General features: G+C 49.0%; 1 protein-coding gene across 2 annotated transcripts in view; it reads left to right on the forward strand.

Moving 5' to 3' along the window:
* The window catches only part of FLNA (filamin A), a 35,961-nt gene extending 20,606 nt beyond the window's left edge, over positions 1 to 15,355 (forward strand). For both annotated transcript variants that reach the window (XM_074206940.1, XM_074206941.1), the window contains 18 exons: positions 775 to 1,022; positions 1,518 to 1,610; positions 2,053 to 2,155; positions 2,253 to 2,393; positions 2,540 to 2,668; positions 4,599 to 4,772; positions 5,119 to 5,280; positions 6,425 to 6,628; positions 6,766 to 6,918; positions 7,184 to 7,306; positions 7,814 to 8,080; positions 8,673 to 8,810; positions 9,780 to 9,895; positions 10,587 to 10,719; positions 11,106 to 11,282; positions 12,555 to 12,773; positions 13,038 to 13,241; positions 15,017 to 15,355. In XM_074206940.1, coding sequence (XP_074063041.1) covers positions 775 to 1,022; positions 1,518 to 1,610; positions 2,053 to 2,155; positions 2,253 to 2,393; positions 2,540 to 2,668; positions 4,599 to 4,772; positions 5,119 to 5,280; positions 6,425 to 6,628; positions 6,766 to 6,918; positions 7,184 to 7,306; positions 7,814 to 8,080; positions 8,673 to 8,810; positions 9,780 to 9,895; positions 10,587 to 10,719; positions 11,106 to 11,282; positions 12,555 to 12,773; positions 13,038 to 13,241; positions 15,017 to 15,204 — 2,972 coding nt within the window. In that variant the 3' untranslated portion in view covers positions 15,205 to 15,355. The remainder of the gene's footprint in view (positions 1 to 774; positions 1,023 to 1,517; positions 1,611 to 2,052; positions 2,156 to 2,252; positions 2,394 to 2,539; positions 2,669 to 4,598; positions 4,773 to 5,118; positions 5,281 to 6,424; positions 6,629 to 6,765; positions 6,919 to 7,183; positions 7,307 to 7,813; positions 8,081 to 8,672; positions 8,811 to 9,779; positions 9,896 to 10,586; positions 10,720 to 11,105; positions 11,283 to 12,554; positions 12,774 to 13,037; positions 13,242 to 15,016) is intronic.
* Positions 15,356 to 25,757: the final 10,402 nt, after the last annotated feature.

Raw genomic sequence — 25,757 nt, forward strand, 5'->3', positions numbered from 1 at the left:
AGCATTCGATCCCTCGCTCCCAAACGTCACTGCCAGGCCCTCGTCCTTTAGGCTGTGGGCCCCACGCTAGGCAGCTGCTACCGCTGCTGCTCTGCCCTTTTCTCAGTGCTCGTTCTTCCTGCACCCCCAAGTGTCACCACTGCCTCTGCGCTAACTCCGCTGAGTCTTGCCAATCTCTCTGAACTCCCTTCTTCCGGCACTTGAGTGTGCTCACGCTTCACCCCTGCCCTGCTCCACGCCTGGCTACGCTGGCCTCTCCCAGGGGGTGAGCATTCTCAGTTGTCAGGAAACTTGAAACTTCCCTGGGACCCTCAGTGCCCCCCCCCTACCCCCCCCCCCTGCTGCTGCTGGGGCAAGGGTTGCTCTTCAGTGCCTTCTGCAAGTCCTGGGAGGAGGGGGGAGGCAGCTGAGTTGCCAGGGTCCATGCCCATCTTTAAGTGGAGAGGGGCTGATGAGGCACACACTCACTGCTACCACTGGGCCAGAGACCACCCCTCACACAGCTCCCCTGGGCACCCCGGAGTGCTCCCCACCCTTTCAGACACTGATTAACAGCTGGGCCTTTCCCACTCTGCGTAAGGAAGGCCGACCTGCTGGATCAGGGCTTCCCTGACTATGGAGAAGGAGCTCCTTTCCTGCCCACTGAGAAACTCCTCCCCCTCTCCCCTTGGGCCAGATGGGGGCTCCCTTGGCTGTGCTTGGGGAGCCATGGAGGGGGGACCACAGGACCTGCCAAAGGCCCAGACTCATTGTCCTGCCCCTACCCCACCCCAGGCACTGGCATTGGCCCCACAATCCAGATCGGTGAGGAGACAGTGATCACTGTGGATGCCAAGGCTGCCGGCAAAGGCAAGGTCACCTGTACAGTGTGTACCCCTGATGGCACAGAAGTGGACGTGGATGTGGTGGAGAACGAAGATGGCACGTTTGACATCTTCTACACGGCCCCCCAGCCGGGCAAATACATCATCTGTGTCCGCTTCGGGGGCGAGCATATTCCCAACAGCCCTTTCCAGGTCATGGTGAGTCAGGGCCCCTCGGTCATCCCGGGACGGCCCCCCCACCTCCCCGTCCCCAGCCCTCATCCTTTCACTGGGGTCCCAGTGGTACAGCTGCGCCAGAAGGATGCCAGCTGACATGGGCTCCCCAGAAACTCTTTGTACCTGTGGTTTTGGACAAGACCCTTTCTTCTTCTAGGGGCCCACCCGTCTGCTTCTCCATCTGTGATGGTGTTTGGACCTATGCAGGGGTGTGCTTGGAGTGTGCATGGCCAACATGCTCACGTGTGTCTGCCTCCATCCCCCAGCTGCAGGCCTTTTTCCTAGAGTGTATAACCCAGAAGGCACTAGTCTGGCTTCTTTCTGTGTCCTGGAGGAGTTTTCCCCAGGCGCGCCTGCCAACCGAGGCCTAGCCACAGAGCCGCATCCCATTTGGCCTCTAGTTGGGTATCGGCAGTGGACGGCATCTCAGGTGGCTCTAGCCAGCCTGTCCGCTAACACCTTCTCTCTCCCCACCAGGCCTTGGATGGGGATCAGCCCACCACACAGCCGATGCGCACCCAGCAGTTAGCAGCCCCATACTCCTATGCACCAGGTGTCCAGCAGCCTTGGGTATGAGTTTATTGGCTCTCCTCAAAAACAGCATGTGGGCCTTTGGGGCTGTCACTGTGCCTTCTTCCTCAGGAGAACTGTTGGGCCATGGGAGCTCCACCTCCACCTTGGGCTCTCACTTTTTGGGATTAATGCTGAGTCTGAGGGGACCCCTCAAAGGGTCCTTGGCCTCCAAAATCTTCCAGTCTTACTAACCCAGACCTCTGGGATCTCCTTTTCAAAGTGCTTGGGCTTGGGCCTGGGCTAGGGTGGCTGGCCCGTCCTCTGTGGGTCCAAGGACCTGAACAAGAAGATGTCCCATTTTGGAGGAAGAGGGAGAAAATCATTTCTTTCCATAGGCCCATCTGAATCAGATTTCCCTTATCCCTCTGGCTCAGTTCTGATTTTCTTCCAACTGTCACCCCTAACCTGGAGCATCTTTATCTCGACTTTCATTTCACAGACAGCAGAACGGCCATTGGTAGGGGTGAATGGACTCGATGTGGCTGGCTTGCGGCCTTTCGACCTGGTCATCCCCTTTACCATCAAAAAGGGAGAGATCACAGGTAAGGAGGAAAGCAAGGGGAAGAAGAGGACTCAACCCTGGCCAGTGTTCAGTTCTTCATCATGGGTGCTGAACGAGGCTCTCTCTGGTTCCCGCAGGGGAGGTTCGCATGCCATCAGGTCAAGTGGCAAAGCCTTCCATCACAGACAACAAGGACGGCACTGTGACTGTGCGCTATGCCCCCACTGAGGCAGGCCTCCATGAGATGGACATACGCTATGATAGCATGCACATTCCAGGTGGGTCCTGACCTGTAGCATAATGGCTTTGGCATAATGAGTCTTGGAGAAGCCTGGCTAAGCCAGGTTTGACCAGTTGGTCAAGGGCAGAAGGCAGATGGGCTTTAGCTTCCATGGCCTTGCTGAGCCCCTAACCCTCACTACAGGAAGTCCATTGCAGTTCTACGTAGACTACGTCAACAGTGGCCATGTCACTGCCTACGGTCCAGGCCTGACTCACGGACTAGTAAATAAACCTGCTATCTTCACTGTCAACACCAAAGATGCAGGAGAAGGTGAGGTGGGAGAGGGATAGGGAGGGAGAGCTACCCTCTGGTTGCTTCTCCTCTTGGTCTTGGGGATGGGAGGGCCAGAGGCCCAGCCAAGGGCAGAATCATTTGGTCTAGTTTGGCCACAGCAACCACAGGCAGGCCTTGAAATTCAACAAATCTAGGAGTTTTTTCAGGACGAATCCATTAAATGGTTGACCAAATAGAGCAGGCTGATTTTTCATTTGAATAATTTTGTACAGTCTGCGAATGATGTTATAAATATCCAGATGGCCCTTGGCAGAAAAAACATCCCCCCAGCCCTGCTATAGGGGTAGAGGAGCCAGGTTCTGCTTCTGACACAAACTGGAGTAACTTGAGGGGAGGGGGTGATGAGGCATGGGGGTCACACACACAAAATGACAGGTTCCTACAAATAAGAGGAAACTGAGGAACCCATGTCAAGTGCCCCCATTGGATTAGTGGCAGTGTTGTCAGATGGTGTGACTTCACAGGTACACAAGGTAATGACCCTTGCTGGAGCAAGAGAGACTGAAGCAAATCCTTAAGTGTCTGTCAACTTGGGGCCCTACCCTCTCTGCCTTCCACTTTCAGTCCAGCAATACATGGACCAAGGGAAGAGCCTGAGGGATGACCAGAGTGATGGCTTTTGCTAGTCTTCAGTCCCCATTTTGTAGACAAGCCTGTTGCCTAATTCCAGCTCATGTGGCTCCTCTTGCCAACGGGATGGGGTCTAAGCTTGCCCAGGATCTCCACCCAAAAGGCTGCCCTTTCTGGTCTTCTATACTTGCCCATTCCACTGCTAGGGCTAGCTCCCAACCATCCCCAAGATGTCAGACTCTCCATCTTGATTCATCTCCCCATAATCTTGGCCCTCTTCTGTTCCTCTAGGTAGGTTCCCAACTCCCTTGGAGGCTGCTGGCTTTCTATCCAGGCTTCTAGGAAGAGCTTCCTATTGTCCTGTATGGCCCTCCCTCCTTCCCCTTCCTGAGAGCCTTCCTTTATAAAGAACAAAAAAAAAAAAAAAAAAAAAAAGAGGGAGAAACGAGCATTCTACCACCGCTGAGGCATCTTTGCAAGTTCACTCTTTGGAGCCAACTCCAGCCTTCGTTCTGCAGTCTTTGGTCTAATATTCTTTCTCTTTCCCTTTTGCCAGTTAGCACACAGATCATCTTGCTGATTCCACTAGCTTCTTTGCATCCTCTGCTGCTGTTCCTTGTGACTCTGAGCACACTAACATTCACACACCATGCTCTCTTTGACGTTCCCCCAATTGAGAGGCATCTCCACGGTTTCCAGTCAAAAACTTTTTGATTGCCCTTGGTTAAAATGACATCTTTTTATTTCTTGATTGCCAGCTTCCCCTATTGGTTTGTTTTCCCCTCCCCAAAGGTCCCAGATCTCCATTTTTCCTTATTTCTATGCTATCCTCTTTAACGAAGAGGTAGTGTGGCTAAGAGAACAGGAAGACTTCTTGCCCACACTGCTTAGAAGAACTTGGTCAAGCCTGCCAGCACTATGGACAGTTCCTTTGAGCTCTAAGTCCAGTCTCTAACCTGATCCTCCGGTCTTCCCCACTCAGGTCAAGATTGTTGAATGGTGTAAGATGAATTCTTAGCTCCCAGAGGCCTATTTCCTGACAGCATAGGTTGAGTGCTAGAGTCCTATATCATGAGGGACCGGTGGGCCTGAGCCCCATCTCTTCTTTCTCCTAGCTAGGCTACCATGTCATCCCATGACTTTCTCTACTGAACATATAGTCCCGACTTCCTCAGCTTCTCTAAAATAGCATATCCCCTGTGGTGTTTGTGCCACATAGGTGCTTAATAAAGGCTCATTGAATTGGGTTGGGCCTTTGGAGCTCTGCCCAGCCAGTATGGCAGAAGGAACTTCTCCCCTCCCCACAACCTCTGGGCTCACGGTATGTCTTTTCCAGGGGGCTTGTCCTTGGCCATTGAGGGCCCTTCGAAGGCTGACATCAGCTGTACAGACAACCAAGATGGCACCTGCACTGTCTCCTACCTCCCGGTGCTCCCAGGGGACTACAGCATCCTGGTGAAGTATAATGACAAGCACATTCCTGGCAGCCCCTTCACAGCCAAGATCACAGGTATTGGTTCCAGGGGCTCAGGGTGGGGTTGAACTGACCAAGGGAGAGAAGAGTTCTAGATAATCCAACCCTTGTCCCAGAACCTCCGTGCTTCCAGCCTAGTTCCTAGACCAGTTGAAGGACACTTACATCACTTGACTCCCATTTGAAAAATGTGGCAAAGTAGGGTCAAGGGAGGAATGGACTTGCCATGCATGGATCATTGGACAGTGCTCTAGCACACCACTCTCCACACAGAGTAGCAAAATGTGGCATTTCAAATGGTGTGCTTGACCCCTTCCGTATGGTCGAGGAGAACCTCTTGAATGAAGAGATGGGCTGACTCTTTCCCCCTTTTTGCTTACAGGGGATGATTCCATGCGCATGTCTCACCTGAAAGTGGGCTCTGCCGCCGACATCCCCCTCAATATCACTGAGACAGACATCAGCCAGCTCACGGCAACCGTGGTGCCACCCTCGGGCCGAGAGGAGCCCTGCCTGCTCAAGAGACTGCGCAATGGCCATGTTGGTTAGGAGGCTCCCTTTGCTCTCCTCTGGCCCTGGGAACAACAGGGAGCAAACATAAGATAGGATTTGCTGGTCTGGAGCTGGCCCAAGGTGGAGGGAGAGCCTCAGGACAGGGCCTCAGTCAAAAAGAGATTAGATGACCTGACTTCTTGGCAGAGTTGGAATGTCCCAGGATGCCATGTCTGTGGGCTCCAGACCTCGCTGGTAGTCAGAGTTGGGAGTCTGAAAAGAGCCTTGCCAACAGGCCCCAAAGTGAAAGAAGTGGAAGAGGAAGGAAAGTCGAGTCTTTGGCTTCCCTTCCAACCAGTCGATAGACTGATTAGGGTGTGTCAGAAAGAAAGGAAAGACGGGCCAGAAAGTGCTAGAACCATGGGGAAATGTTTAGGGGCTCTGCTAGCTTATGATGAGGCACAGCCAGATGGAATTGTGGGCTCCATTTATGAGGGACATGGCTGCTGAGAAGGCATCCTTCTGCCATCTGGCCTGGCTGGACCCCATCAGAAGTTCAGCTAAGCGAGAGATCAGTAAGCCAGAGTCTAGAGGGTGACAACCAGCGGGTTAGGCCTCAATGAAGTCTGTGGTATCTAAAGAATGGTTCAAGGAAATGGGGATGTGTTGTCTGGTAAAAGAAAGAAAGGGGAGGTTAGCCCTGGAGTCAGGAGTACCTGAGTTCAAATTTGGCCTCAGACACTTAATACTTACCTAGCTGGGCGGCCTTGGGCAAGTCACTTAACCCTGTTTGCCTTGCAAAAAAATATAAAAAAAAAAAAGAAAGAAAGATCTGAGGGATATGCCCCCCTCCCTTGAAGTAATCCGCAAGGCTTTTGTGAAGCAGAGGAGGCCAAACTGGGAGATATGGGAGGAAGGCCAAGTGGGGCCATCCCAAACAGTGAAGGAGGCCCAGAGAGGGACAGTCTGTCAGGAACTTGGTTTCTTGGGTCTGTTTGTCCAGTGAGTTCCCTTCTAACTGGAATTCTGGGAAGGCCTTTCTGAGTCTTCCACATATAGACCTGGATGATGCTAGGAATCATCCTTGTATGTTCCCTAGCCCAGGGAGCTCCATGGTCATCGTCAAGCAAGTGGTACTGGGTTGTCCTCTGCATATGGCTAGCCTTGTTTAGCAGGCTCTGTTCTTCCCATCCTAGGGATCTCATTCGTGCCCAAGGAGATAGGGGAACATCTCGTAAATGTGAAGAAACATGGGCAGCATGTCCCCAACAGCCCTATCACAGTCATGATCAGTCAGTCGGAGATCGGGGATGCCAGTCGTGTGCACGTGTCTGGCCAAGGCCTCCATGAAGGACGTACCTTTGAACCAGCTGAGTTCATCATTGATACCCGGGATGCAGGTGACTGTGACCCCCTCCCCGGACTGGGAGGGTGGGGAAGGGAGTCCCGAAGAGTTGAAGAAAAGGCTGTGAGCCCAATGGAAGGGGAGAGAACTGGGCTGGCCAAGTGGGCTTGACTTTGTCTTTGTCTGGCCCAGGCTACGGAGGGCTCAGCCTGTCCATCGAGGGCCCCAGCAAAGTTGACATCAATACCGAGGACTTGGAAGATGGCACCTGCAAGGTCACCTATTGCCCCACTGAACCAGGAAATTACATCATCAACATCAAGTTTGCTGACCAGCATGTCCCAGGTAAGCAGTGGGCCCTTGGGGACCCAGCCCCAGCCTAAACTGCCTGAGGGGGGCGGGGAAGTGACTGTGTGTGTGCATATGGCGAGGGTGATGTGTGAAAGAGAGATCCAATTGGGCCTTTTCTGATGACTCCTTCCTGGCATGTAGGTCTGACAGTGCCCATATTCTATCTGGTGTGCCTTGCCCCTGGCTAAAGTGGTAGGAACAGGCACTGAGCAGGGGAGGAGCTGGGATGGGATACATGAACGAATTCTGCCTTCTGCAGGCAGCCCCTTCTCTGTCAAAGTGACGGGCGAGGGCCGAGTAAAGGAGAGTATCACCCGGCGACGGAGAGCCCCATCGGTTGCCAATGTTGGCAGTCACTGTGACCTTAGCCTGAAAATCCCCGGTAGGTTCAACCGAGACGGGACATTTTGGGGACAAGATAGGAGGGACTTTAAGCAAGTCACTTCCACGTCTGGGCCCTTCTGTGATCTAGGCCTAGTCCCCTAAGTCGCTCCAAAGCTAGAAGAATCTGATTCAAACTAGAGAAAAGTTAATTGAGGCCTCTCAGGCCCAGGAGATGAGGTTGGGATGAGGGAGGGATTCGCTTCCCCTGACCTTGGGAGAGAAGTATGGCAACAAGGGAGCAGGGCTCCTGCATCTCAGGTTGGGGGGTGGGGAGCAGTGGGGGCCTGGTCAAAGGCCGAGCTGTTTTTCCTTGCTCTTTTCCACTCTGGTCCAGATGGACTTCCAGGGTCGGGGGTGGGGGTGGGGTCCAGGCTCATGACATCAGGGGAGTAGAAACATTTGGGCCTGTTGCCATCAGTCCCTGGCCTGGTCTGCGTCCCCTTTCCCTTTCCTGGCCGCTGCCTGTCCCTGTCTCTCTGTGAGCTCTTGTCTCTTCAACCCACAGAAATCAGTGTCCGAGATATGACAGCCCAAGTAACCAGCCCTTCAGGCAAGCCCCACGAGGCTGAGATCCTGGAGGGCGAGAACAATACCTACTGTATCCGTTTTGTCCCTACTGAGATGGGTGTACACACGGTCATTGTCAAGTACAAGGGGCAACATGTGCCTGGCAGCCCCTTCCAATTTACAGTAGGGCCCTTGGGAGAAGGGGGTGCCCACAAGGTCCGTGCTGGTGGTCCTGGCCTAGAGAGGGCAGAAGCCGGAGTGCCAGGTAAGTGCCTTCTTCTGGGGCTGCTTTCTTCCTATGGGTTCCTAGTCATCTCTAGCCTAAAAGGCTCCTAGGAAAGTGTGGAGAGATAGACAAGGACCAAGTGGGGCATCTGGGGTGGGATGGGGAGAGTAGGCTAAGCTGGGAGTTGGGTAGTGACCTAGACCAAGGGGAGTGGGACTAGCCTGACCTGCTTAGAAGGAGCCTGGGGCCAATGGTAGGTGGCAGTCATCGGGACCTAGACCTGAATCCCAATTCTGCCCCAGCTTTGTACCCAAGATTTGAGAGCCTTGGAGTCCTAGGCCACTCCTCCCACCTCTCATCCTATCCTTTATCCCACCCAGGACTATAGAGCCAGTGTCTCAAAGGGTTGTTGCAGAGACCCAGCAAGTTGATGCCAGGCTGTTGTTGGTACTGGCCAAGGCGATGACTCCTCTGTAGCTTAGGCTGGGAGACCAAGGAGTTCACCATGAGGCAGACCCTGGGTGTGGTAGATGCAGGGTTGGGAACCCAGGCCTTGGCCAAAGCTGATCCCAAGCTGCAGGCCCTGCTTCTGGCCTCGCTCACACTCATGCTTCCCTCCTTACCTTTGCAGCGGAATTCAGCATCTGGACAAGAGAAGCTGGCGCTGGGGGTCTTGCCATCGCCGTTGAAGGCCCTAGCAAGGCTGAGATCTCCTTCGAGGACCGCAAGGATGGCTCCTGTGGTGTGTCCTATGTGGTCCAAGAGCCCGGTAGGTGGGGGGGTAGGAGGGCAGGCTGTGCCACGGCGGGCTGCAGGCCACAGCAGGCCACGCCACGTGTAAAGCTTGATGGGGGCTGCAATCTGACCTGTGCCCCCCACAGAGAATTCCCCACAGGAGCAGTTGGCCTGGCCCAGGTTGCTGTCGGACAGACACATAAAGTGATTCTTGAGCGGCTGGAGAGGTGCCCTCCCCACGGCAGCCTCCACCACACTCTTTGGTGGCTGGGGCCTGTGGAGGAGGAGCCAGGGATCACTGGGGAGAGATGGAGCCCCCGATCTGAGGGGAGAGACATGGCCCCTATCCTTGGGGGAACCCCCCGATCTGAGGGGGGAGACGTGGCCCCTACTTTTGGGGAACCCCCAATCTGAAGGGGGAGACAAGAAGCCCCGAATGTGAAGGGGGTAACAAGGACCCCTCTTGGCTCTGGGGAGCCCCCTCCATCTGAAGAGGGTGGCAAGGCTCCCTCTTGGCTCTCGGGAGCCCCGTCTCAAGGGGTGACAAGGCCCTCTCATGGCTCTGGGGAACCCTCCATGTGAAGGGGAGACAAAGCCCCCCTGATTCTGGGGAGCCCCCACATCTAAAGAGGGAGACAGCTTTTTCCTCAGCTCTGGGGAGCCCCACTTCTTAGGGGGAGGCATCAATGTGGTTCAAGACAGCGCTTAGGCAAATGGCCCAGGGAACGCCCCGTGGCCCCCTCATCTGCCTGTTGGCTTGTGGTGCATTGTTTCCTTCTGCCCTTTGCAAGGCAACCTCTGCTCTTGAGACTGGAGTGGGACAAACAGTAGCAGGTTCCCCAGCTCACCCTGGCTACAGATGGAGGTGCTGCCCCCAGCCTCCCTGGTGCTGGGTTGGACCTAGTTAGGCTGTGGGCCAGGGCAGTGCGCGAAAGGAGGCTGCACAGGGGGAGCCTCGTCCGGAGGCTCATGCGGCTGATCCCTTGTTGTTTTTCCTACCTAGGCGACTACGAGGTTTCGGTGAAGTTCAACGACGACCACATCCCTGACAGCCCCTTCGTGGTGCCTGTGGCTTCCCCGTCTGGTGATGCCCGGCGCCTCACTGTTTCTAGCCTTCAGGTGAGGCACTGAGAGAAACCATCCCCCAGCAGGGCCCAGCCCCCCTGGGCAGGACATAGGTGGCGCCAGACCGGACCCTGCCATAGGGCAGAGCTAGGGACTTGAGAGCAAAGGCCTGGAGCCTGGACCCCAGGTCAGGAGGGGGAGAGAGGGGGAAGAGAGAGGCCATAGAGAGTGGACCACCTCTGCCAGCCTAGTGGGGAAAGTGGCAGGAACCCCCCTGGTCTGGCCACACCTGCCCCTGCCCAGGGCTGGCACCAGCCCCTGCCCATCACTGGGGGTTTTTCTCGTGTCTCAGATCTAAAGGCTTTTAACAGAGCTTGGTGCCTGTTGGGTGCCAGGGCTGAGGTTTAAAGAGGGAGAGCCTGGCAAGGCTGCATGGTGGTACTGAAAGTCGGTTCTTTCCCTGGCCTCACAGTGTGAGTGTGTGGCAGGCATGGGTGGGCCTGTGTGCCACATGTCTGCCATGTGTGGGTGTGGCTTCCGCTGCCCCTCTCAGGGCCCCTTGCTCTCCCTCTTTAAACTGGATCTGCTGCCAAGTGGGTAAGTTGGACAAAGCCTTGGGGCTGCTTCCTACCTTTTTACTCCTTCCACCCACCTCCTTTTCTTCCTTGGTGTCTCCTATTCCCTTCCGCCCGTCCCCCCCTTCTGTACCCCTGAGGGTCTCTAACCGCCTGTGCTGTGATTCCAGGAGTCAGGGTTAAAGGTCAACCAGCCAGCCTCTTTTGCAGTCAGCCTGAATGGGGCCACAGGTGTCATCGATGCCAAGGTCCACAGCCCCTCTGGGGCCCTGGAAGAATGTTACGTCACAGAGATTGACCAAGGTGAGGCCAGACCGTGCTGTTGCTTGGTAGGGCAAGGGAGGGCAGGCACCGGAGTGGTTAGGCCACTTGGGAGCCCAAGACGGGAAGGAGAGATGATACTAGAGACCATCTAGCCCCAAGCCCGAGGAAGGCCACTTCCCTGGAGGGGAAGTACCCTGCTCTGTGACTAGTGCAGCTGTGGCTCAGTGACCCTGACACAGGCCTCACAAGCAGAAGAGCACTCGACGTGTGCTCATGGGGAGCCAGGCAAGGCAGCCCCCCTGGACAGACGCCTCCTCCAGGGAGCACCTGGAGACCAGGATGTAGCAATGAGGATGCGGGAAGGGGCTTTGGCTAGAGCTGCTGGGAGGGAAGCCGCTATCTCCTCCTTATTCTTTCTGAATCAGATAAGTATGCTGTGCGCTTCATTCCCCGAGAGAATGGTATCTACCTGATTGATGTCAAATTCAATGGTTCCCACATCCCCGGCAGTCCCTTCAAGATCCGCGTGGGAGAGCCCGGGCAAGGAGGGGATCCGGGCATGGTGTCTGCCTATGGGGCAGGCCTTGAAGGCGGGGTCACAGGTAGGTCTAGGCTGAGAGAAGGAAGCGGGAAAGTGATATGATGGGTCTGTTTGGAGTAGGCCTTGCTTGTCAGCTAGCTGGAGTAGGCCTAGACCCTAGTCTCATCAGCACCTTAACAATAGCTCTGGGGGAAGACCAAGAAGAAGCCATACTGGGCCCCCTGCTGCTGAGTGGTCACTAGGGGCTCGTTTCAAGGTATGCTCATCCTAGCTGACACAAGAGCTCTTCCCAGGCCTTAGTGCTCCCCAGATCAGGGTAATGTTCCACAGGAATCAATGTTTGTACTTGCCCTGGGCCTGTTGCTTCATGAGTAGCATGTCTGAATGCTTCAGCTATGAAATGGGAGGCCCAGGAGGGCCTGGCCCCAGGAACAAGTTGACACCCTGATGAGATGACATCTTGAAACTGAGGGGCAACAACAGGACTTGGGGGGGGGTGTCAATGGTAGTTGTCTCAAGGTGGCTTGTGGAACCAGTGGGGCTTCTCTTCCCTGGAGGGCTGGCAACACTGAGGCTTTCTGGGGTAAGGTGGAGATTGAGCCATGTTGACCTTCCAACTTCTCTTTCCTCTCAATCTCCTGGAACCACTGACCTGGGGCAGTTGTGTGTGTGTGTGTGTTTGTGTGTGTCTTTATCTGGCCCTTTTTACACAGTAACACCCAAGAGGTAGGTGTCTCATCAAGGCAGGGTCCTTCTGAGGCCAAGCTCTCCTCTGCCCACTGTATCTTTCCACCCCCACCACTGTGGTCTCCTTGAAGCTCTGCCTATGCATGGACACTTTCCAAGCTCCTTCTATCCCACTGTTCCTGCTGCCTGTGGAAAAGGAACCCAGAAAAATAGCCAGCCAGTCATCGGCCTCCTGGGAAGTTCTCTTACATTGCCGATCCATCTCAATGTCCACCCTGGTCAGAAGATGGATGGTGTCCTTTCAGTGGCTACTCAAGCTGACTTGGAAGCCATTGTTCTTCCTCCTTCTGTTCTGGAGTCCTTAACGCCATTGAGGCAAGGCCATCTTGGCCACATGTGGCTCCTGTTTCATTCATTCTGGAAGCTCAAAGGGAAAAAGCAGCTTGGTGTTGAGGACATGGCTTGTTTTTAAAATCCCCAGTGAAAGCCTGTCTTGGTCACCAAGCTCAGTGGAAGCTAAGATCCTCCAGCATCCCTGCAGTCCTCTTCCTCAGCATGGTCTCACATGTCTGAGTCAGAAGTGGGGAGGCGGACAAAGCCTCCTTTCCCCCTTTGCCTTCGGACTACCTCCTTCTCTCCACACTAGGGAGCCCAGCAGAGTTCATTGTCAACACTAGCAGTGCTGGAGCTGGTGCCTTATCTGTCACCATCGATGGTCCTTCCAAGGTGAAAATGGACTGCCAAGAGTGTTCTGAGGGCTACCGGGTGACCTACACACCCATGGCGCCTGGCAGTTACCTCATCTCCATCAAGTATGGAGGCCCTTATCACATCGTGGGCAGCCCTTTTAAGGCCAAGGTCACAGGTATGTTCTCTGACCTCCCCGCCCCCATCTCCCACCCCCCCCGTCATGGAGTCCCTCTTCTTTTGTGTTTTTTTTTTTTTAACATGGCAATGGGGTTAAGTGATTTGCCCAAGGTTACCCGGCTAGGTAATTAAGTGTATGAGGTCAGATTGGAACTCAGGTCCTCCTGATTCCAGGGCCGGTGCTGTATCCACTGTAGCACCACCTAGCTGCCCCTGGACTCCCTCTTTTTTCTAACATTTGCACACTTCATTTGCCCCATAGGTCCCCGGCTGGTCAGCAGCCACAGTCTCCATGAGACCTCATCAGTGTTTGTTGACTCTGTAACCAAAGGAGAGGCTCCTGTTCAGACTCGAGCCCTGCCCAAGCTTCACTCTGATGCCAGCAAGGTGGTGGCCAAGGGCCTGGGGCTCAGCAAGGCCTTTGTGGGCCAGAAGAATTCTTTCACTGTGGACTGCAGCAAAGCAGGCACGTTTGGGGACCCTTGGGGCTGCTGGTGTGGGCAGACCTGGGGAGCGTGTGGGCCCATAAAGATTTTGGGAGTAGAGAGTAGGGTCCAAACTAGCTGTACTACTTATTCTCTGGGCAAGGCACTTGCTGCTCTTGGGGGGCCTGAAAAGAGTAACAACTCTGGGGAAAAGCAGAGATCAAACCTGAGCCACAACTTAGGTTTCCAGGGTTTCTTATAGTCTTTGGCCAAGAAACTTGTATTAAGCACCTACTGTGTAGCACTGGACATTGCTCCAAAGCAAAAGACAACACATGCAAACAAGCACCCCATCCCTCCCCAGAATAAAGAGGTAATTAATTAGCTGGGGGAAGGCCTCCTATAGAAGGCAGGGTTTTAATTAAGCCAAGGAGATCAGCAGGCAGAGTGAAGAAAGGAGAGCATTTCAGGTTGGGGCAGAGAATGTGTGAAAGGAGAAAAGTGTAAAAAGCCTGGGAAGGTACAAGGAAGTTAGGTTATACAGAGCTTGAAATACTAAGCAGAGCATTTTGGTTTCAGTTCTAGAGGTGATAGGGAGCCACTGGAGTTTATCGAGTAGGGGAGTGATATAGAGTCAGACCTGCACTTTAGGAAAATCGATTTAGTGGCCAAATGGAGAATAGACTAGAACAAGAAGACCTCTCCCTCCCTACCCCCCCCCCCCACAACAGCATTAGTGTTAGCATCAGAAAAGAGAAGGGAGGTGACATTGATAGACTTTGGTGCCATATTGGATATTATGGGTGAAGAGTGAGGAATCTAAGACAATTCCTAGGTTGGGAGTCTGAGGGACAGGAGATGATAGTGATCTCTCTAGTAATAAGGAAGGTGGGAAGTGGGGTAGGTTTGGGGTGAGGGGAAATTAATTCAGTTGTGGACATACTGAGTTCAGTTTGTCTCCTGACCATCCCTTTAGAGATATCTGAAAGCAGTTGGAGTTGGGAGGTCAGAGGTCAGCAGAGGTTGGGGCAGGATCAGTAGATGGGAGAGTCATCAGAGGGAGCTGGTGAGATCCCCAAGGAAATAATATACAGGAAGAAGAGAAGAGAAGAGGACCCAGGACAGAACCCTGAGGGACATCTATTGTTGCAGGGAATGATCTTCAGTCAAAGAGGTCTTGAAATGTTAAGTGACCTACCTAGGATCACCTAGCATTACAGGGGACTCTCTGAGTCCCCAGCGGTTTCCTATCTGTCAGTTGCTCTTCCCAGACAGAAGAGAGGAGCATTTATTAGGCACTTACTGTTTGTTAGCTGATGAGATAATTTTAGAATTCTCTCATTTGCCCCTTCCAGCCCTGGGAGAGAGGTGTTGGGAGTCAGATGTGAAATGATTTGCTCAGAGTCACAAAGCTGAATCTGACTCTACCTACCTAGGAAGAACAGGATTTCAATCTGGAGCCACTGCCCCCACCCTCACCTAGAACAAGTGCTAGCACTTGGAACAGTCCAACCCTGTGTCTCTCAGACACACCCAACCCCCGGTCAAGCAGTGGCCAGTGAGGTCTGTTGATTCCCTGGACTGTGGAGCAGCTCCTAAGATGCCCTTTAGCATTTGGAACCCTTCACAATCTGCTCCACTTGAGTGCATCTCTCATTGCAACCAGATGGACCTATTCTCTGTGCCTTTTGCTCCTTGAGGAAGGGCCCTTTTGTCTTGGTAGCTCCCCAAGCACCTCGGTGCATTTAGGGCTCGGTTGGGGTTACTCTTGCTGGGCTTAAAAGAAATGCCTGATTTTTTTCTCTCCTGTTCTTAGGTAATAATATCCTTATGGTTGGGGTCCAGGGCCCCAAGACTCCCTGCGAGGAGATCTTGGTGAAGCACGTCAGTGGTGGCCTCTACACGATCACCTACCTGCTCAAGGAGAAGGGCGACTATACTCTCATGGTCATGTGGGGCGAGGAGCATATTCCAGGGAGCCCCTATCATATCACCATGCCCTGATTTGCACCTTCCCCTTCCTATTCCATGCCACCTGCCTACCACTTGCTCCTGACCCACCTTCACCCAACCCCACCTCCAGTATTGACCTGTGGATCAGTTTACAAGGAAGAGAATTTAACCTCTTCTCACTCCCAGCCCCCCTCCCAAACACTATTTTTCTGTCCTAATGTCCTCCCTAAGCAAAAAGATCCAAGACCCACTATTGATTTGGCAAGGGTGAGGAGGCATCTCCAGACATTGAAAACTTCCCCTTCCCCCACAGGCTTCCACATTCACCCTTCCTGGCCCGGGGTGGGGAAGGGACGGCGGCTCTGTCCTTAGAACATAGGCCCCCAGCACCCCCATTATACTACTGGCGTGGGCTAGGCCACCAGTCTAATGCTGCGCAGAGGTGTCCCCGGCTGGCTGCTTCCTGCTCCCTGCTCTAGACACATCTCTGGCCCTTAGGCTCAGAAAACAGTTGGGTATTTTTTGTTTCATTTTTGTTAATTTTTCGTTTTATTTTGTTCAAAAAACTTTTTTGGGGGAAGGGGCCATGTAACTACCACTCCCTTTCCCACCTAAAGGGGAATAAAGTTGGGCTCCAACTCTCCTCTTGGGCTGAAGGTCTCTTCCTTTCAATGTTGGGAGGGAGGGAGCAGAAAAAACCCAGAACTCAATCTCAGTTACAACTTTCTTAAGCTTTCCTGTAGAATTCTGAACAAGTCATTATTTTACTCAGTTATTAGTCTGAAAGTCCCCTCTGACTCAGGGGGGGGCAAGGGGCCTCTGGGAAGGCCTCAAGTGGCTGCCTACTCAGGAAGGAAGTGAAGAACAGGCTCCAGTCCCTAGAAGTTGCTTCATCCTTTCCACACACTGTCAACTTGCCAGTGGACTAGAGCTGGGTTGGAAGACTGGGGAGTAAAGTGGGAAGATGGAGGAGGGGCTTAGAAGTAGGTCAACTCTGGACAAGTGTGGGGCCACTAACCACGGGTAACTGTTCTTGTAATTCAGTTGAACCCCACTCTTTGGGACCCCATGGACCACAGTACAACAATGCTGTCCAGGGGGTTTTCTGGCCAAAGGTATGCGAATAGGTTACCATTTCTTTATGCAGTGGACAGGTGAAGTGACTTGGCCAAATTTGAACTCAGACCCAGCACCCTATTCACTTAAGTCCCCTGGCTGCCTTGGTAACTGCCCCAGGCTGCTCTAAATCTAGGCTGCTTGAGAGCCTTTCTCATTTCCACTTTGACCCTGAATGGGAGCATAGAGCAGAATGCTACCTCAACCAGGAGGCTTGGGGGTGAGAAAGTGGGAAATGAGCACAAGTTTTGACCTCTACCCACACATCACAGCAAACATGAAATGCCTACTCTAAAACCAAAAAGGTCCCTGGGCCCAGTGTTGAGGATTTTACAAATTGTTATCAATCATTCATTGAGAACTTTCTGAAAGGGAAATTGCACCCATAGTCATATGAAAAAATGCTCTAAATCACTACTTATTAGAGAAATGCAAATTAAAGCATCTCTGAGGTACCACCTCGCACCTCTCAGACTGGCCAATATGACCAGAAAGGACAGTGATCGATGTTGGAAGGGTTGTGGGAAATCTGGGACACTTCTATTGTTGTTGGAGCTGTGAACTCATCCAACCTTTTTGGAGAGAAATTTGGAGCAAAAAGGGCAACAAAAACATGCATCCCCTTTGATCCAGCAATACCACTACTGGGCCTATACCCTGCAGAGATGATGAAAAAGGGTAAAAACATCACATGTACAAAAATATTCATAGCAAAGCTGTTTGTGGTGGCAAAGAATTGGAAATCAAGTAAATGTCCTTAAATTGTGGAATGGCTTAGCCAACTGTGGTATATGGAACACTATTGTTCTATTAGAAACCAGGAGGGATGGGATTTCAGGGCAGCCTGGAGGGATTTGCATGAATTGATGCTGAGTGAGCTGAGCAGAACCAGAAAAACACTGCACACCCTAACAGTAACATGGGGGCCATGACTCGCTCATTCCATCAGGGCAACAATCGGGAACAATTTGGGGCTGTCTGTGATGGAGAATACCATCTGTATCCAGAGAAAGAACTGGAGTTTGAACAAAGACCAAGGACTATTACCTTTAATTTAGAAAGAAAACCTGCTATCTTATTGTCTGATCTTGCTCTCTTATACTTTCTTTTTCTTCTTTAAGGATCTTGTTTTCTCTCATCACATTCAACTTAGATCATTGTGTACCAGGGAATCAATGTAAAGACTAACAAACAAACTGCCTTCTGGGATTGGGGGGGGGGAGAGAAAGAAGATTGGGGGAAAATTGTAAAACTCAAAATAAGTAAAAAATTTAAAAAAAAGAAATTGCACCACCATTTTAAACCATAGATAACCACCCCACCCCCCAGCAAAAACTCCAAATGGTACAGGTCGTAGATTATTTTAAAATTCTTATCAAAAAAACAGGTCAAGAAGGTGAGAGCATCTTTTATAATTACATGAATTAAATAATTAGAAGTGTTCACCACGGAGAAAGGGTTAAAGATCGCAGGGGGAGAAGACAGATGATTATGAAGATAAAATATTTTTTTTACAGAAAGTCAATGAACTGACATCCCAGAAACATAGAAAATTAAATTCAACTCTTTAAAAACTAAAAACAAAATTTGCCCAGAAGATAAATGGACAAAAGGTCCAGGCAGGTCTGGAAGTAAGAAGTTTTCACTATTAACAACCAGATGAACAAAAACATTCCAAATCACTAATCATTTGAAAAATGCAAATGAAAGTAACTGAGGTTTGACCTCACACCATCAGCTTGGCCAAGAGGACAAAAGAAAATGACAAACATTGGGAAAGTTGCCCCTGTGGCCTCATTTGGCCTGGTCAACATGCCATCAGAGAAATGCTGAGGATGGGAGGTCTTTTTTCCAATTTAGGTCTCTGGAATGTCATGGGAAGGAGCATTCGAGTAGCCCCAAGTGCAAAAGGATACCCAAGGGGAACTGGACTCCTTACTAGGGGAAAGATGCAGGAATGCAGAATCAAGAGGGTGAGATGCATAGCACCCCTCAGCCCTGGGCCACCTACCTGGTCCACCACACGGATAGACAAGGGCTGGAATGATTGCATCAGTAGACATAACACCAAGGATGACAGTCCCATCTGACCTCACAAGCACATAGGGTGGTTGTGTGGATAAATAACAGATAAAGGAACGACTACACATTACTTCATCTCTTTCCCAGAGAAGAAATCTCTTAGTTCTAACCCAACATCAACCAGTGTAGGAGTTAACTACACATAATGATTTAGGCAACTTCCAAGGGTTTCCATGTGAAGTCACCCACAATAACCAATATAAAGTACAAGAACTCATGTCCCCCATTTCTTCTCTCTCTCCCCCATGGAACCCAAGGTGTTCCAATAGAACTCCAATGGGGAAAGATCTTATGGTAGTAGCCTGGCTTCCAGCAACCAGCAACTTGTTATATCTAGATGGGGTGAGGGTCTTAGATGTTGAGTGGGGCTAAAGATGGCCTCCTGATCCAGTGGTGCAGCCCCTGCCATAAATAGTGATGACTGCATTCTATGCAGCTCCATTTTTTCAAGGGCCTTCAGTCATCACCCATCATTTACTACATTTCATCATCTCCCACCATTCCCAGGAGCAGCTCTATTTACCCCAATCTCACATTCACATTTTCCTAATTGATCTGCCCATGCTTGTGTAGTTGTACATGTGTGTGTGTGGGGGGGGGGGGGGACCCAACCTCATCATTCTACCAAAACTACCCTCTGCGAATTGCCCATGAGCTCTTTACTGACAAGTCCAATGGTTTTTTTTTTCCTCAGTTTTCTGACAATACATTTGATCATACTCTTCTCTTAAATACCCTCTTCTCTCCTGGTTCGGGTTGGGGGTGGGGGGCTTCCAGGTTCTATCCTGGGCCCTCTTCTCTCCTCCCTCAATGCCAGTTCACTTGGGGAGGGGGTCTTATTAGCCTTCTCCCACCCCTACATCCTTTAGTTTTCTGTTCACTTTCCCCATTCCATTGCAGGGATAAAGACTTTTTATTACATCCCCAGTACAGTGCCTAACACAAGGCCAATGTGTAATATTTTTTCACTATTAGCTCCCATGGATGGAATGATCATTTCTATATTGACATCTACTTATCCTGTCCCAGCTTCTCTGCTAACCTCCAATCTCCCATCTCCAACTGCCTTTCAGACATCTTGAACTAGATGTTCAGGAGTCATCTGAAACTCACTTATACCCCAAACTGAACTCATCATCTTTCCCCTTCCCCCTACTCCTCTCCCCCACTTCCTTGGGCTCCCAACCTAGGAATCTTCCTAGACTTCTCACTCTCACCAGCCATAGCCAAAATGGTGCCAAGGTCTTTCATTTTCACCTCAGCAGCATCTCTCAAATGTATGTCCTTCTCTCCTCTGCCCCTGCCTCTACCCTAGGGCGGACCCTCATCTCCTCACCCCAAGACTATTGGAATAAACTGCTGGTGACTTGTCCTGCCTCAAGTCTCCCCCACTCCACTCCATCATCCATTCAGCCTGACCATGGCACCCTTCTATGCAGTAAACTCTCATGACCTCCTCTAGGAGCAAATACCAGCAAAAACATTCAAAGTCCCCTCCTCCCTTTCCAGGCTTTTTTTATACCCAACTCCCTGACACACAGTCTTGGATCCATGTCTCTACTCCCCACATTCTCTCTGGATGTTCTGTATTCCTGAAACACTCTCTGTCCTCTGCTCTAACTATTGACCTAACCTAGCTTCCTTTAAATGCCAACTAAAATCCCACCTTCCCACAGAAAGCCTTCCCTAAGCCCTCTTCTTCCAGATGGAATCATTTCTTATTTATTTTTATATGTAGCTTGTTTGTTTACATTTGATTCCATGTTCTCTCTTTGATTAGATTGTAAGCTCCTTTAGGACAGGGACTGGTTTTTGTCTTTCTTTGTATTCTAGTGCCTCCCACATAGAAGGAGCAGAAGATGGATAAGGTCAACCCCCCTCCAGGTTGCTGAAGGGAAGACTTAAGAAGAGCCAGCAGTCTCCATCATGTCCCTCTTCCCAGCTGGCTACCCCAGAGACTTCACAGTTTCCCCTTGGATCCAAGCCCCCCTCTCCTGTTGGACTGAGTGACTTTGCTCCCAATGGGAGAGCTGTGTTCCCAGCCACATGCCGTGCATATCTCTTCTGATTTCGGCTTTGTTCTGATTTGGACAAAAGGGGTTTCCTAATCGTTCACTCTGCATGTACATTGTAGAGCAGGTATTCGGTGAGAAAGGGATCAAGCCTTGGCTTCAGAACTTGGGGTCCCTCTTTCCCAACTTCCCCTAGATCTGAGACAGGCAAAATCCTACCTTTGGGCCATTTGGTCTGGTGCTGCCACAGGAACTGCAGGTGGGACTCGGAATTCAATAAATCTAGGAACTTTTTAGGTGTGAATTAGTTAAATGTTTGACCAAATATAGCTAGCAAATCATATTAGAAATATCCAAATGACCCTTGGCAGAACAAAGGTTCCCCACCCCATCCTTAGATGAACAATATACAAAGGGAACAGATAGCTCTGTTCCTAGCCTGGTACCCCCTCTCTCTGAGAAAGTAGAGTGGGGACCTCCAGCTCCAACCTCCAGCTTCCCCTCCTGGCAGAAATGAAAGTCTACCTTGTGGAAGGAAGAGGGGGAGAAGAATCAGGAGATGTCTGGTATTCCTCCTCCCTTAAAGCCACCCACAACAATCCTCTCATCACAGCTGGTCTCTCCACACATGAGGGCACCATTCTCTCTACCCAGGATTCTTTCCCTACACAGGGGAACACTATGCATAGGAATATGATTCCTGGTTTCCTATTTTTGCAAACTATGATTTGGGGTGGACTAACAATCTTTTTTGTGTCCTCAGATTATTCCCAGTATTTATCAATAAAACCCAATAGCAAGAGATAGAAAGAGAAACTCAAAGTAACTGTAGACAATTTAAGAGACTTGGGAATCTAGCTCCCAAGACAAACCCACAAACTCTATGAACACAATTACAAAACACTTTTCCCACAAATAAAATCAGACCTAAACAACTGGAAAAATGCCAATTGACCAAGGTTAAGCCAAGCTAATATAATAAAAACGACAATACTACCTAAATTAAATTACTAATTCAATCCCTTACCAAACTACCAAAAAATTTATTTTACAGAGTTAGAAAAATTAGTAACAAAACTCATCTGGAACAACATCAAGAATATCAAAGGAATTAATGAAAAAAAAAAGAAAAGGAAGGTAGATTAACTGTACCAGATCTAAAACTATATTAGAAAGCGGCAGTCATCAAAACTGTCTAATACTGACTAAGAAATAGAGAAATGGATTGTTGGAATAGATAAGGTACAAAAGAAACAGTAGTAAATGAGTAGAGCAATGTACTGTTTGATAAAGCCAAAGACTGTAGCTTCTTGATGAGAACTCAATAGCTGACAAAAACTGCTGGGAAAACTGGAAAAGAGTATGGCAAAAACTAGACATAGACCATCAGCTCACATCCTGTACTGAGATAAGGTCGAAATGCATGCAGGATTTGAGCATAAAGGATAATACCATAAGCCAATTAGAAGAATAAGGAATAGTTTCTGTCAGATCTGTAGAATAGGGAGAAGTTCATAATCAAAGAAGGAATAGAGAACAACATAAATTGCAAAATGGATAATTCTGACTACATTAAATTAAAAAAAAAAAGGTTTTACACAAACAAAACCCAAGCAACCAAGAATACAAGGAATGCAAAAAGATGGGAAACAATTTTCACAGTTACCGTTTTTGAGTAAGGACACACTACTAAAAAAAAAAAAAAACAAGAACTGTGTCAAATTTATGAGGCAAATCATTCTCCAGTTGACAAAATGATCAAAGGATAGGAACATCCAGTTTTAGATGTAAGGAATTAAAACTAGAAGTTATATGAGAAAATGGACCAAATGGTTATTGGTTAGAGAAATACGAATTAAAGCAACTTTGAGGTACCACCTCACACCTATCACCTTGACTAAAATGACAAAAAAGGAAAATGATCAATGTTGCGAGGGAATGTGGGAAAACTGAGACACTAATGTACTGTTGGTGGAATTGTGAACTGGTCCAACCAGTCTGGACAGCAATTTAGAATTATGCCCAAAGGGCAATGAAACTGCTTATCTTTTGATCCAGGAATACCATTAGGTCTGTATCCCAAAGAGATCATAAAAAGGGGGGAAAGACCCACATGTATGAAAATATTTATAGCTGCTCTTTTTGTAGTGGCAAAGAATTGGAAATTGAAGGAATCAGTTGGGGAAATGAATAAACAAGTTATGGTACATGAATGCTTCTGGGGTACTATTGTTCTGTAAGAAATCATGATCCAGGAGCAGTTAGGTGGCAGTGGATAGAGCACCGGCCCTGGAGTCAGGAGTTACCTGAGTTAAAATCCGACCTCAGACACTTAATAATGACCTAGTTGTGTGGCCTTGGGCAAGTCACTCAACCCCATTGCCTTGCAAAAACCTAAAAAAAAAAAAAATCATGAGTGACTTAACTTCAGAAAAGCCTGAAAAAGACTTGCTGAATGAAGTGAGTAGAACCAGGAGAACATTGTACACATTATGTACCTCGTGACTTGATTAACTAGGATGGACTCAGCTCCTCTCAGCAGTTCAGTGATCAAGAAAACTCCTGAGAGTCCTGCTATGGACAATGCCATCCACAACCAGAGGAAAAAACATAGTGTCTGAATGCAAAGCGTGCTATGATCAGTTTTTTTAAACTTTCTTTTATGTTTTTTCTTTCTCATGTTTTCCCCCTTAATTCTAATTCTTTTTTCACATGACTAATATGAAAATATGTTCAACACAATTTTACCTATATCAGATTGTTTGCTGCTCTGGGAAGGGGGGAGGGAAGGAGGTGGTAGGAAAATGTGGAATTTAAAGGCTTGTAAAAGGATGAATGTTGGAAACTACTGTGTGGGATGAGTTTACCCACTTAAATAAAACCTGGAGATTTCTCAAGGAATGAAGAGAAAAGTTTTATTCAATTCTGGAGAATTGGACCCCCTTGCTCCATCTTAAACATGGAGAGAGAAAAGGGGTAAAGAGCAGGAAATCCAAGATCCATTTATCCAAGTGAGATCCCCCCCCCCCCCACTGACCCATCCTCGTTAGTGAGGAATGTGGTCTCTAAAGAAAAAGCCTATAATTCAAACAGAGACAGGTTCTCCCCACTCCGGGACAAGGAATGTAGGACCATCTGGACTTGTCCAGATAAGACAGGGTCAGTTTACTCTTTACATTTTGGTCAAGGTAACATAAAATTGCTTGTCAGGGGACACAGCTTTAACTATTTCTAATGTATAATATTCTACTGAAGAAATCTAAGACTTTATCCCATTCAATACCTTTGCATGTAATTGGAAAAAATAAAATTTAAAAATATATTTTCTTTCCTTTATTTATTAGTAATCTTTTCTTTTTAAATTTTGAGTCCTGTCAGGACTCCACCTGTAAGCAATCTTTTCTCTTTGAATTTTGAGTTCCAAATTCTCTCCCTCCTTCCTACCTCCTGTATGATCTATGGAGAAAGCAAGCAATATGATATCAATTGTACATGTAAAATCATGCAAAACACAATTTCATTTCTTTGCCAAATTTCCCATAAAAAGCAAGAAAAATAAAACAAGAAAATGATGCTTCAATTTATATTCAGTTCATCAGGTCTCTCTTTGGAGGTAGATAACATTTTTCCTTATTAGTCCTTTGAAACTATCTTGGATCATTGTATTGATCACAGAGTAGCCAAGTCTTTCATAGTTGACCATTATTACCACTTTGCTTTTACTGTGCACTATGATGTCCCAGTTCTTCTCACTTCACATTTAGATGGCGCCTTGTCTTTCTGAAATCTTCCCCCATCCCCTGTCCCTTGTCATTTCCCACAGCACTATAGTCCTCCATACCAATCATATAACACAATTTCTTCAGCCTTTCCCCCATTGATGAATGGGCATCCCTTCAGTTTCCCATTTTTTGGTCATGTACACATGGATCCTTTTCCTTCTTCTTTGATTTCTTTGACTACAGACCTAGTAGTTAGTGCTTTCGTTAACTTCAAAGGGTACACACCCTTTTGTAGCCCTTTGGGCAAAGTTCCAGAATGGTTGGACCAGTTCACTACTCCTATTGTGTACCTATTTGTGGCCCTATTTTTCCCTCATCCCACCCAGCATTTGTCATTTCTGAGAAGTCTTAAGTGGTACCTCAGAGTTGTTTTAATTTGCATTTCTCCAATCAATAGTGATTTAGAGCAGTTTTACATATGACTAAGGATAGCTTTGATTTCTTCCAAAAACACCTATTGATATTCTATGATGGTGAATTCTAAGGTCATCTTCTTTAGCTTCAATTCTGATTTAACCCTTTGCAAATGATGAGGATGTTTGTCCTACATTCTCAAAAAAGACCATGACATCAGGGAGGGGATGCCATGACAGGCACATGAATTGGATTTGACTAGGGGTGGGGACAAAGTCCCCAGCCTCACGTTCTCCTCCAGAGACATCTGGATTCAATGGCCAGATAGGAATCAGGACCACTGGAGATGGCCTTGGATGCGAGGGAATCAGGGTGAAGTGACTTGCCCAGGGTCACACAGTTAGTATCAAGTGTCTGAGGCTGAATTCAAATTCCCATCCTCCTCACTCCAAGACCAGTGCTCTATCTATTGTGCCATCTAGCAATCTTGAGCAAATGAATTACCTCAGTCAAGGAAACTGAAACCTGGGAAACAACTTTAATTTATTTTTTCCGATTGATATTTTATTTACTCAATGACATGTGAAAGTTTTTCAACCTTCACCCACATTAATATGCATATTTCTAAGTTAAATAATTTCTTTCCACCCTCCCTTCCCACCCACCCCCTTCAGTGGTGAATAGTCAGGTGAATATAGTCCATACACATTTGTGTTGGGTTACAGATGAGTCATTTTCAGTATGAGGAAATAGGATTAAGGGAAAAGAAAGAAAACCATGAGGTAGGAAAGAAAAACAGAAGAGAAATTTTTAACAAGTGAATGTAATGTTCGTTCAGACTCTGTAGGTTTTCTTTTGGTTTTTCTTCCTCTGGATGTGGATGGCATTATCCATAGCCGGTCTCCTGTGGGTGTCCTAGCTCTCTGGACTGTCAAGAGGAGTTGCCTCCATCTCACAATGTTAATGTTTACAGTTGTTCTCTTGGTTCTGCTCCCTTTGCTCAGCATCAGTGCCTGTAAGTCATTCTATGCTTCTCTAAAGTCTGACCATTCATGGTTTCATATAGAACAATAGTCCTCCATAACATTCATATACCATAACTTGTTCAGCCATTCTGCAATGGATGGGCATCCCCTCAATTTCCAGTTCTTTGCCACTACAAAAAGAGCTGTTACGAATATTTTGGAATATATGGGACTTTTTTCTGTTTTTTTATGATTTCTTCTGGAAATAGGTCTAGAATTGGAATTGTGGGGTC

Source organism: Macrotis lagotis, chromosome X (assembly GCF_037893015.1).
Source record: "Macrotis lagotis isolate mMagLag1 chromosome X, bilby.v1.9.chrom.fasta, whole genome shotgun sequence".
NCBI lineage: Eukaryota > Metazoa > Chordata > Mammalia > Peramelemorphia > Peramelidae > Macrotis > Macrotis lagotis.